We start from the raw sequence: 13,608 nt of genomic DNA on the forward strand, positions 1-13,608 counted from the left end.
CGGCATGAGAGAGCCCCAGTAAGCCAGTGACTAAGCCCCTGTAATAGGGTTAGAGGCAGAGAATCCCAGTGGAAAGAGGGGAACCGTCCAGGCAGAGACAGCAAGGGCGGTTCGTTGCTCCAGAGCCTTTCCGTTCACCCTCCCACTCCTGGGCCAGACTACACTCAATCATATGACCCACTGAAGAGATGAGTCTTCAGTAGAGACTTAAAGGTTGAGACCGAGTTTGCGTCTCTGACATGGGTAGGCAGACCGTTCCATAAAAATGGAGCTCTATAGGAGAAAGCCCTGCCTCCAGCTGTTTGTTTAGAAATTCTAGGGACAATTAGGAGGCCTGCGTCTTGTGACCTTAGCGTACGTGTAGGTATGTACGGCAGGACCAAATCAGAGAGATAGGTAGGAGCAAGCCCATGTAATGCTTTGTAGGTTAGCAGTAAAACCTTGAAATCAACCCTTGCTTTGACAGGAAGCCAGTGTAGAGAGGCTAGCACTGGAGTAATATGATCACATTTTTTGGTTCTAGTCAGGATTCTAGCAGCCGTATTTAGCACTAACTGAAGTTTATTTAGTGCTTTATCCGGGTAGCCGGAAAGTAGAGCATTGCAGTAGTCTAACCTAGAAGTAACAAAAGCATGGATTCATTTTTCTGCATCATTTTTGGACAGAACGTTTCTGATTAGTCACCCAACATCAGTGCCCGACCTCACTGATGCTCTTGTGGCTGACTGGAAGCAAGTCCCCGCAGCAATTAGGGATGCACCGATATGACATTTTTTGTCCAATACTGATATCTGATATTTTCCTTGCTAAAAAAAAAATGATGCCGATAACCGATTTAACATTTTAGCATCCTTTTTTAAGCATTATAGTACAGTTAAATAGTTGAAACAAAGTGTAATATGTTCAGTTAGGAATGGATTGTTTAATAACTTGTAAATTACAAAAAAACACACATTAATTTATTTTATCGCACAACAGATATTCATGACACACATATTTTAGCTGCCCGGCATTACAAAGATGGTTAAGTTACTGGTTGCTCTTCTTTACTATCCAATCCTGACTGTATGGAGAAACTTAAATGATTTGAAAGAAATATTGGTTTAAACTAAAATGCAGTTAATCATGTTAGCTTTAATCGTTTGAAAAAATGTCTGTCTCTAGGCTGTCATTAACTGCTATAAATGGCACAACTTAAACTTTTCAAGTGTGCTCAAATGACATGACTAGTAAAATGAGAGCAACATTTCAACACTATTTCATCTTTCATTTCAGAATAAAAAAATAAAATAAAAAAACACCTACTTTGTTTTACATTAAATTAAAATCTTGACCGTGGCCTCTTCTGTTGTGGGTCCTCTTCTTTGGTTCGCCCTGTCACTGTCTGTTTCCATCTTGTCCAGCTGTGTCTAACATTTCACGTTAAACCCTGTTTCTTTACTGCATCGAAGTAGTGGTTCTTGTACCTAGCATTGAGCATTAAAGCGGCTCAGAGAGAATGCCACCGAATCACTTGTTCACAGCCTCTAGTAGAGTACTTTTGCAAGTTTTAAACCCACGGTCTGTGTCGGCAGTTTTGTTGAGAAGGCGTTTCAATGCCATGACAGAGGGTATCACGTCTGGTGCAGTTCATGAGCTTATTTCTTGAGTCAGTTGTTCGAATGGAGCTAGGAGTGTGTTCATGCTTTCAATGAGAGTCCACTGATTTGTACTGATTGTTGCAGGTAACTCATAGTCAGCTGCGTACACGCCAAGCACTCCATGTAAAAAGGCTATCCATGTAAAAAGTACTGTTCCATCTGGTGGAAATGTCTTGCTTAAGCCTTTTGGTTTTCACTCCAAGCTGCTCCTGTATTGCTTGTATGCTAGATGTGAGTGGTTTAAAATGGCCCACTAACTTCCTACCTGTTGCCACTGTCAGATATGCTACGTTGGGCCAAAACACCTTAGTTCACAGCCAGTTGGAGCATGTGTGCCATGTATGGCAAACTGGCGACTCCGCATTCTTCCAAAGCCTTTGTCATGTTACATGCATTATCACGTAGCACAGCATGTACTTTGTTCTTGGGGATTTTCCAAGTTTCAAACATCTTCTCAAATGCCATTTAAAATGGCAGCAGTGGTATGCGAACCAGCACATTCTTGAGCATGCAAAAGTTTTAGAACACCTACTCGTTCAAGGGTTTTTCTTTATTTTTACTATTTTCTACATTGTAGAATAAAGTGAAGACATTAAACTATGAAATAACACATACTGTATGGAATCATGTAGTAATCAAAAAAGTGTTAACATTTTTTAAATATATTTGAGTATCTTAAAGTAGCCACCCTTTGCCTTGATGGCAGCTTTGCACACCCTTAGCATTCTCTCAACCAGCTTCACCTGGAATGCTTTTCCAACTGTCTTGAAGGAGTTCCCACATGCTGAGCACTTGTTGGCTGCTTTTTCTTCACTCTGCGGTCCAACTCATCCCAAACCATCTCAATTGGGTTGAGGTCTGGTGATTGTGGAGGCCAGGCCATTTGATGCAGCACTCAATCACTCTCCTTCTTGGTCAAATAGCCCTTACACAGCTTGGTTGTGTGTTGTGTCATTGTCCTGTTGAAAAACAAACGAGTCCCACAAAGTGCCAACCAGATTGGATGGTTTATCACTGCCGAATGCTGTGGTAGCCATGTTGGTTATGTGTGCCTTGAATTCTAAATATATCATAGTATATCACATCACCTCCTCCATGCTTCATGGTGGGAACCACACATGCAGAGATCATCCGTTCACCTACTCTGTGTATCACAAAGACACGGCGGTTGGAACCAAAAATCTTAAATTTGGACTCATCAGACCAAAGGACAGATTTATACCACTCTAATTTCCATTGCTTGTGTTTCTTTGCCCAAGGAAGTCTCTTCTTATTGGTGTCCTTTTTAGTAGTGGTTTCTTTGCAGCAATTCGACCACGAAGGCCTGAATCACGCAGGCTCCTCTGAACAGTTGATGTTGATGTCTGTTACTTGAACTCGGTGAGGCATTTATTTGGGCTGCAATTTCTTAGTGGTAACTCTAATGAACTTATCCTCTGCAACAGAGGTAACTCTGGGTCTTCCTTTCCTGTGGTGGTCCTCGTAAGAGCCAGTTTCATCATAGCGCTTGATGGTTTTTGCGACTACATTTGAAGAAACTTTCAAAGCTTGAAAGGAAAGAAATTCCACAAATTTACTTTTAACAAGGCACACCTGTTAATTGAAATGCATTCCAGGTGACTACCTCATGAAGCTGGTTGAGAGAATGCCAAGAGTGTGCAAAGCCGTCATGGCAAAGGATGACTACTTTGAAGAATCTCAATTATGAAATATATTTTGATGTAACACTTTTTTTGGTTACTACATGATTCCATATGTGTTGTTTTGATGTCTTCATTATTATTTTACAATGTAGAAATTAGTAAAAAATAAAGAGACCCTTGAATGAGTAGGTGTGTCCAAACTTGACTTGTACTGTGTGTGATCTTTACATTTTAGTCATTTAACAGATGCTCTTATCCAGAGCGACTTACAGTAGTGAGTGCATACATTGTCATACTTTTTTTTTGTACTGGTCCCCAGTGGGAATCTAATACAGAACCCTGGCGCTGCAATTACCATGTTCTACCAACTGTGCTAAACGGTACTGGATTCCAGTCCATTTCCCCAACTTAGCTGATCCAGTGTCAGTTGAACTTTGTGTTCACATGGAAGATTACTTTCTGGCTCCTTTACACAGCTGACCTGGAGTCAGTTTGACTCTGCAGTCTGGAAGCTGGGGTCCATTAAAATTCATAGTGGTGCAGGAGAGGGACCACTGGGGAGGCCAAGCTGAAAAGGGATCTTTGTTTTGCTGTGTAAATAGTTTTTTTTCTCTTTTCCCTCGCTATTTTGGACGCTGTTTCCTATAGAAGCTCCTCCCCTCCAGGTTTGGTGGTGATAATATCAGCCCTGGGTTTTGTTCAATATAGAAAATATAGCATTTTGAAATGAGTAGGTACTTCCTAAATTTGTCTAATAACATGTTCATTTTCTGTTGTAACATATTTTGCTAGTTTGCCCTACTGAACAACCCATGAACCTCTACCACTCCTATTGTTTGGACTCCTACACGCAAACTAGCCCAGTCACAACTGCAAAATGGGTCTGCTCACAACAATCAATATGTAGATTAGGCTTTTCCGACGTAAAAAAAGAAACAAGCTTTCATGCGCTTTTCTCTTGTAGTCAATTCACTTTGAATTGTTCTTTCTATGGAGTCATTTATTTGGCCATATCTACTGCCATAGTCAAGTCAGATATTATGTATAGGCTCAGTATGTAGCCGGAGGCAGCTAAACATCATGGCAGTGAGTAAATAGTCCAGTCAGTCAGAGCCCAGGCCCCAGCCCAGAAGACATCCCGTTAGACCGTTTCCAGTGGGCGTCATTGAGTTTGCTCACTTCAATTTCACCAGACCAGCTGCTTGAGGAGGAAATGGTAGACTGCAGTCCTTGAGGCGAGTAGAGTACTGCCGAGGCGAGCCTTACTCCCTCTACCCTTGGCCCACAGCCATCCTCCCTTGCCTCCGCCGAACACACCAGTACCACCTGGAGCAGATCAACAGAAAGAGACCAGACCATCACCACCAGAACCAGAGGAGTGGAGGAAGGACTAAAGACACCAACCTACACCTGGAGTGAGCATCCCACAGAGGGGTGCCTCCATTGAACTCTGTCACGGGGTACCAGGTGTGTCTGCTTGCTCTGAGGTTGTCCATCCTCCCCATGCAGGACCGGAGCAGACCAGTGACCAGACAACCCCCAAGACCCAAACACTCAATCCGGACAGTTTTATTTCCATCTCTTCAAAGACTCAATCATGGATACTCTTACTGACAGTTGTGGCTACTTCAAGTGATATAGTTGTCTCTTCCTCCTTGCCCTTTGTGCTGTTGTCTGTGCCCAATAATGTTTGTACAATGTTTTGTGCTGCAACCGTGTTGTGCTGCTGTCATGTTGTGTTGCTACCATGCTGTGTTGTCATGTGTTGCTGCCATGCTACTTACTGTATGTTATCTTAGGTCTCTCTTTATTTAGTGTTGTGGTGTCTCTCTTGTTGTGGTGTTTTGTTATATTTTATTCTTAATTTCAGCCCCCCCCCCGTAGGAGGCCCTTTGTTAGGTCGTCATAGTAAATAAGAATTTGTTCTTAACTGACTCGCCTAGTTAAATAAATAAAAAGAGCCTCAATGGCATTCACAATGGCCAGGAGATGACAGAAAACACCAAACACTCTGTTGGCAGCAGTCTCCCTCATACCGGAGTCCACACACATCTCTATAGGGTTGTCAGTGCACACCAATAACCTGGGTAAATACTGTAGGCCTCATTTTCTCAACTGAAACATTAGCCCTAGAAGCGAAAGGTGTAGGACTAGGGTTTGTTAGTGAGCTTACAATGCTGATATTGTAATGAATATTATATATTGTAGCAGGAATTAGATGAGAACTAACCTACATGGAATTAAGTCTTTGTAGTCTTTCAATCTTGATGTCATGCCTGATTCATGGAAATCAGAGGGCGCCCTCGTTGCGACATACTATATTTCAAAAACCATTTACCTCAGTGGACCTCCTTAAGCAGGCAGTCATGCCAGGTTTTTTTCTGGGTCAAAAATGGGTGTAGGTGGTGGGTGTGACGGGGGCGTGGCAATGGGCTCGGTCAGCGCAGCTGTATTTGAAACTTTTTTTTAGATCCTGCAATTCTACACATTGTTCCATGAAGCTGAGATGCATTTTAGCAGTTTTAAAGCTAGTTTCCTGCAATTCTACACATTCTGCCATGGAGCCGAGGAAAAATGTTGCAGCAATTTTCCTGCGATTTTTATTTTATTTTACATTATGCATTGTGCCATGACTAATGTTTTTTTGCTTAAACATATAACAAAATCGATATTGCTAAATTCATTGTTTTACAGACAGAAATAGCTAATGAAACATGTTACCAACACTTTACATGTTGCGTTTTTATATTTTTGTTCAGTGTCCTATCATTTATTTTATGAGTCTATAAGCATTCCTGCATGCTCACCTCATAAGGCAGGCCTAAAAAAACAAGGACTTGCCATGTTTGTGCGGTCAGTCTTATCAATTATTAACCAAAGAACGGAATGGCATACCTTTTCTCTCAAAACGGAAGTAAATGAGTGGCCATTGTCAATACAGGCTAAACTCCTGATTAGCTGGTCTGTGTCGAGGGGTTATGACACTATTGCCTCTCCATCTATCGCTATCTCCGTTAGGGGTTCCCTTCTAAAATCAACCATGTTCCTTTTACTGTAACTAACTACAGCTGCTATGGCACCCCTCAGAGCCTTTCCTCTCTAGGTTTCTTTCAATGTTCCTGCCTTCTAGGGAATGTTTCCTAGCCACTGTGCCGTTACTCTTTGGGGCTTTAGGCTGGGTATCTGTGTAATGAACTTTGACAACTGCTGATGTAAAAAAAGGCTTTATAAAATACATTTGATTGAATCTGACTATAGGCCTACATGTGCAGTAGGGGTTTTCACAACCATACACCAGTTTACCACACTAGCTAATGTGTGAAATCTGAAACGAGACCAGGATTAAGTATTTAAAGTGAAACGTGATTTTCACACTCAGTTCCCTCTGATCAGTCTTTGTCTATTACGAGACCTATTTATTTTTATTTTATTTAACTAGGCAAATAAACACATGGTCTGTTTAGTCTGTACATATCATCCCCTTTGAAGTACAGTACATTTATTTTTTGTACATTACTCTACAGTTGCTCATTCATTGTTACTTCCTAGAGCGTTTGAAAACCTACAGTTGAAGTCGGAAGTTTACATGCACTTAGGTTGGAGTCATTAAAACTTGTTTTTCAACCACTCCACAAATGTCTTGTTAACAAACTATAGATTTATGTTCATCTGTACAAACAATAGTGGCAAGTATAAACACCATGGGACCACGCAGCCGTCATACCGCTCAGGAAGGAGACGCGTTCTGTCTCCTAGAAATGATTGTACTTTGGTGCGAAAAGTGCAAATCAATCCCAGAACAACAGCAAAGGACCTTGTGAAGATGCTGGAGGAAACAGGTACAAAAGTATCTATATCCACAGTAAAACGAGTCCTATATCGACATAACCTGAAAGGCCGCTCAGCAAGGAAGAAGCCACTGCTCCAAACTGCCATTAAAAAAAAGCCAGACTACAGTTTGCAACTACACATGGGGACAAAGATCGCACTTTTTGGAGAAATGTCCTCTGGTCTGATGAAACAAAAATAGAACTGTTTGGCCATAATGACCATCTTTATGTTTGGAGGAAAAAGGGGGAGGCTTGCAAGCTGAAGAACACTATCCTAACTGTGAAGCACAGGGTGGCAGCATCATGTTGTGGGGGTGCTTTGCTGCAGGAGGGACTGGTGCACTTCACAAAATGGATGGCATCATGAGGCAGGAAAATTATGTGGATATATTGAAGCAACACAGAAAATTTGTGGGCAGAACTGAAAAAGCGAGCAAGTGAGCGTGTGCGAGCAAGGAGGCCTACAAACCTGACTCAGTTACACCAGCTCTGTCAGGATGAATGGGCCAAAATTCACCCAACTTATTGTTGGAAGCTTGTTGAAGGCTACCCAAAACATTTGACCCAAGTTAAACAATTTAAAGGCAATGTTACTAAATACTGAGGGTATGTAAACTTCTGACCCACTGGGAATGTGATGAAAGAAATAAAAGCTGAAATAAATAATTCTCTCTATTCTGACATTTCACATTCTTAAAATAACTTTGTGATCCTAACTGACAGGGAATTTTTACTAGGATTAAATGTCAGGAATTGTGAAACTGAGTTGAAATGTATTTGGCTAAGGTGTATGTAAACTTCCAACTTCAACTGTATCTCTCTTTTACTAAATAGTAAATACAAATGTTTTTGTGTTACTAATGTCTTTCTGTCATGTCTCTGTCTCCTCAGGTCAATGTTCGCGTCACCACCATGGACGCTGAGCTGGAGTTTGCCGTTCAGCCCAGCACCACTGGCAAACAGCTCTTTGACCAGGTCAGGGTTAACAGTACACTAATGACTGTCATATTAACACAGATATAGGATCTTAATTTGAGTCAGTTTGCTACAACAGGAAAATAACCTTGTAGAAATGTGAATTATAATGTGGATTATAATTAATGGACTTTTTTTAGGGGTCGATCATTTTCTTTCATAAGGTAAAATCAAGTCTGAAATGTCAAATTGGAAATTACATATTACATATATTTAAATGTCCTGCATTGCAGGAAAGTTCTCCTGCAACAGGGTAATCATATTAAGATCCTACATCTGTAGCCACACGTTTAGTATTGTTATCAGTAGTAACAAAACCTGTACCAACACCACAAGTATGTATAGCAGGTTTTTGCTTTGCAATAATTCTCCATTACTGTAATAAGACAATCCATTTAGTGAGGCTTTCTAGGTGTGTGTGTGTGTGTGTTGGTCCTGCTCCAGTGACCCACCCTGAACCCTACTCCCCCACCTCTGTCTTCATACCTCCAGGCATGTCCTGTCCCCACACACACTCATTAATGTTCTCAAGGAAGGTTTCAAGAGATTTTAGCTGGAACTGTTCTTATCAGACCTTCCCTTCTCTCCTGGAACCATGACGATCATGACCAGGAATGGTGCTGTGCTAAGAGCCAAGAGTTTACGGAAATTGATTAACGATAGTGTGAGAAAACGGAGTATGATGAGTCTTTACTTTGATCAGATTACAATATATAGTGGGGCAAAAAAGTATTTAGTCAGCCACCAATTGTGCAAGTTCTCCCACTTAAAAAGATGAGGCCTGTAATTTTCATCATAGGTACACTTCAACTATGACAGACAAAGTGAGAAGAAAAAAAATCCAGAAAATCACATTGTAGGATTTTTAATGTATTTATTTGCAAATTATGGTGGAAAATAAGTATTTGGTCACCTACAAACAAGCAAGATTTCTGGCTCTCACAGACCTGTAACTTTTTCTTTAAGAGGCTCCTCTGTCCTCCACTCGTTACCTGTATTAATGGCACCTGTTTGAACTTGTTATCAGTATAAACGACACCTGTCCACAACCTCAAACAGTCACACTCAACTCCACTATGGCCAAGACCAAAGAGCTGTCAAAGGACACCAGAAACAAAATTGTAGACCTGCACCAGGCTGGGAAGACTGAATCTGCAATAGGTAAGCAGCTTGGTTTGAAGAAATCAACTGTGGGAGCAATTATTAGGAAATGGAAGACATACAAGACCACTGATAATCTCCCTCGATTTGGGGCTCCACGCAAGATCTCACCCCGTGGGGTCAAAATGATCACAAAGACGGTGAGCAAAAATCCCAGAACCACACGGGGGGACCTAGTGAATGACCTGCAGAGAGCTGGGACCAAAGTAACAAAGCCTACCATCAGTAACACACTACGCCGCCAGGGACTCAAATCCTGCAGTGCCAGACGTGTCCCCCTGCTTAAGCCAGTACATGTCCAGGCCTGTCTGAAGTTTGCTAGAAAGCATTTGGATGCTCCAGAAGAAGATTGGGAGAATGTCATATTGTCAGATGAAACCAAAATATAACTTTTTGGTAAAACCTCAACTCGTTGTGTTTGGAGGACAAAGAATGCTGAGTTGCATCCAAAGAACACCATACCTACTGTGACGCATGGGGGTGGAAACATCATGCTTTGGGGCTGTTTTTCTGCAAAGGGACCAGGACGACTGATCCGTGTAAAGGAAAGAATGAATGGGGCCATGTATCGTGAGATTTTGAGTGAAAACCTCCTTCCATCAGCAAGGGCATTGAAGATGAAACGTGGCTGGGTCTTTCAGCATGACAGTGATCCCAAACACACCGCCCGGGCAACGAAGGAGTGGCTTCGTAAGAAGCATTTCAAGGTCCTGGAGTGGCCTAGCCAGTCTCCAGATCTCAACCCCATAGAAAATCTTTGGAGAGAGTTGAAAGTCCGTGTTGCCCAGCAACAGCCCCAAAACATCACTGCTCTAAAGGAGATCTGCATGGAGGAATGGGCCAAAATACCAGCAACAGTGTGTGAAAACCTTGTGACGACTTACAGAAAACGTTTGACCTCTGTCATTGCCAACAAAGGGTATATAACAAAGTATTGAGAAACTTTTGTTATTGACCAAATACTTATTTTCCACCATAATTTGCAAATAAATTCATAAAAAATCCTATAATGTGATTTTCTGCATTTTTTTTTTTTCTCAGTTTGTCTGTCATAGTTGAATTGTACCTATGATGAAAATTACATGCCTCATCTTTTTAAGTGGGACAACTTGCACAATTGGTGGCTGACTAAATACTTTTTTGCCCCACTGTATCTGACAATATAATTGACAATATTTCTGAAAGTGAATCTTCCCAACCACTGTCCTTCCCACGGAACCCAGAAATGTATGGTATCTGTTTAAGTCAGTTCCTGACATCAAAGTCAGTTGATGTTGTACAGCATGTTTTCTGTATAACTTTTTTGAGTACAGCGTGTTTGTACGGCAAGTTCAGAGGGACAATAGGATAATGATGTATTATCAGATTACTGAGTACTGTGCCTTTAGAAAGTATTCATACCCCTTGACTTATTCCACGTGTGACTCACCACCTGGATTTGGTCTTATGTAGCAAAATTTGAAATTGTTTTTGTTACATTGCTAGAAAGTAGAGACTCAGAGCTACAAAATGGTATATCATATACTGCATTTTTTAGGAACAATGGGAAAGTAATTCTGCTTTGAAAGTTGATACACTTGTAACCTCACTTTTGAGAAAAGGGCCTTTGAATATTTTGGTACTTACTGGAGAGCCCTTCTTTGTCTACAGCCATTCAGCATTGTTCACACCCTCTTAAGCCAGCCCCACCCATTTCTTTAAGGATTCACATGTGAGGTCGTTTGCTTGTGTAGTTAAGACTAAAAGTGGTAAGTAGCTTACAATAAGGAAACATTTCAGGTAAAGTGTCCAGATGTAAAGAACTTAATAGAAAATGACTGAAGTAAAAGTAACTCACCCATTAAAATACTACTTGAATAAAAGTATACAAATATTTGGTTTTAAAAATACTTATGTATCAAAAGTAAATGGAATTGCTAAAATGTACCTCTTAGAACCACCCATCCCGGATCCGGTATATTTGTCATCAGCAACGCTGAATAGCATAGCGTAACAGTCAAATAATATTACTAGAAAATATTCATGAAATCACAAGTGAACTATAGCGAAACACAGCTTAGCCTTTTGTTAATCACCCTGTCGTCTCAGATTTTGAAATTATGCTTTACAGCGAAAGCAATACAAGCGTTTTAAGTTTATCGATAGCATAACAAAACAATAAGTACACCTAGCATCAGGTAACTTGGTCACGAAAAATCAGAAAAGCAATCAAATTAATCGTTTACCTTTGATCATCTTCGGATGTTTTCACTCACGAGACTCGCAGTTAGACAGCAAATGTTCCTTTTGTTCCATAAAGATATTTTTTATATCCAAAAACATCCGTTAGTTTGGTGCGTTATGCCCAGGAATCCACCAGAAAGAGCGGTCACGACAACACAGACAAAAATTCCAAATTATATCCATAATGTACACAAACATGTCAAACATTTTTTATAATCAATCCTCAAGGTGTTTTTCAAATATCTATTCGATAATATATCAACCGGGACAGTTGGCTTTCACTAGGACCGGGAGTAACAATGGCCGCCTTTCTCTTTTGCGCACAACTCACTCTGAGAGCCCCCACCTGTCCACTTAAGCAATGTGGTCGTTCACGCTCATTCTTCAAAATAAAAGCCAGAAACTATGTCTAAAGGCTGTTGACACCTTAGGGAAGCCATAGAAAAAGGAATCTGGTTGATATCCCTTTCAATGGTCAATAGGGATGCATAGAAACACAGGGTTTTCAAAATAAGAGTCACTTCCTGATTGGATTTTTCTCAGGATTTCGCCTTCATATCAGTTCTGTTATACTCACAGACAATATTTTTACAGTTTTGGAAACTTTAGTGTTTTCTATCCTAAGCTGTCAATTATGCATATTCTAGCATCTGGTCCTGAGAAATAGGCCGTTTTACTTTGGGAACGTTATTTTTCCAAACATACATTTTTTTTATTGTTTATTTATTTATGGATAGCAAGGGGCACACTCCAACACTCAGACATAATTTACAAACTAAGCATTTGTATTTAGTGAGTCTGTGTGGTGTATGTCACAAAATGTTATGACCACACATCAATATTCATTTTATATATCAATATTTTGGTGGATGGGTCTCTACAGAAGGTCTAAACTGTACCGCCTATGGTTACTTGCATAGTAGCAATATCAGAAATGGTGTTAATATAAATAAAATAATATACAGTATGTACATGAACACTATCAGTAATGATAGTGATAAATTAGGTAGTTGTATGCATACAATCAGAGGTAAAGTGGCTGAGCAGCAGGATAAAAAAATAATAGTAGCAGCAACGTGTGTGTGTGTGTGTGTGTGTGTGTGTGTGTGTTAGGAGAGAGTCATTTGAATAGAGGGACTGCAGATAGTGCTGATGACTGGTCCGTCCAAACCACGCATGAACAAGGGAATCTATATTCGGAGAGCCTGTTTCTGTCCTGCCCTTGACTTTGGTGCAGGGCATGTGATGTCCATAGCCTTTTCGTCCTTGACCTCCCTGATCTTCTCAAAAATATAAATGTTTGTCTAGCTGTGTCCAGTTCAGGTGGTGCTTGTACAGGCAGACCATCTATGGGAGGAAGGATGTCAGCATTGCGCAGCAACTGAAACCTGGACCAGACTGAGTCGGAACGCTCCTTGGCGACATCACAAGGCTCCAGAGCATCAAAGCTGTAAAACAGGAAATAACAAAAAAAATGTTGAAGACATGCACATCATCAATTCAACAATCAATTCCCAAGTTTAAAAGAAGAATAAATGCATACAATGCAATGTAAATGTATTCACCTAGTAATGCTTGATCTGAAGCAGCCTCCTGAAGTATGAGTCAGGTGTTGTTGCCAGCCATAGCTTTCCACCAGCACCGTACCATCCTCCAGTCCAACCAGCTGTGGAATGTTGACCCCTGTCACAGGGCTGTCCTTCACAATACCAGCAATCTCAGACAAGGTGTTCACTCTGGTCTTTCTGAAGCGCTGCTTGATGAGGCCGAAGCAGAAGTTGGGGGGGAAACTTGGTGTGGTCTGTGATCAGGAAGTGAAGGTCCGGACTAGAGGTCGACCGGTTAATCGGAATGGCCGATTTAATTAGGGCCGATTTTCAAGTTTTCATAACAATCGGAAATTGGTATTTTTGGATACCGATTTAGCCGTTTTTAAAAATTATATATTTTTTTACACCTTTTTATTTAATCTTTATTTAACTAGGCAAGTCAGTTAAGAACACATTCTTATTTTCAATGACGGCCTAGGAACGGTGGATTAACTGCCTCGTTCAGGGGCAGAACGACAGATTTTCACCTTGTCAGCTCGGCGGATTCAATCTTGCAACCTTACAGTTAACTAGTCCAACACTCTAA

The 13,608-nt window shown here is 40.9% G+C and overlaps 1 protein-coding gene across 2 annotated transcripts in view; it reads left to right on the top strand.

Moving 5' to 3' along the window:
- The window catches only part of LOC110522029 (ezrin), a 61,919-nt gene that overhangs the window by 8,052 nt on the left and 40,259 nt on the right, over window positions 1-13,608 (top strand). For both annotated transcript variants that reach the window (XM_021600092.2, XM_021600091.2), the window contains exon 3: window positions 8,005-8,088. In XM_021600092.2, coding sequence (XP_021455767.1) covers window positions 8,005-8,088 — 84 coding nt within the window. The remainder of the gene's footprint in view (window positions 1-8,004; window positions 8,089-13,608) is intronic.

This window comes from Oncorhynchus mykiss, chromosome 4 (genome assembly GCF_013265735.2).
Source record: "Oncorhynchus mykiss isolate Arlee chromosome 4, USDA_OmykA_1.1, whole genome shotgun sequence".
Lineage (NCBI taxonomy): Eukaryota > Metazoa > Chordata > Actinopteri > Salmoniformes > Salmonidae > Oncorhynchus > Oncorhynchus mykiss.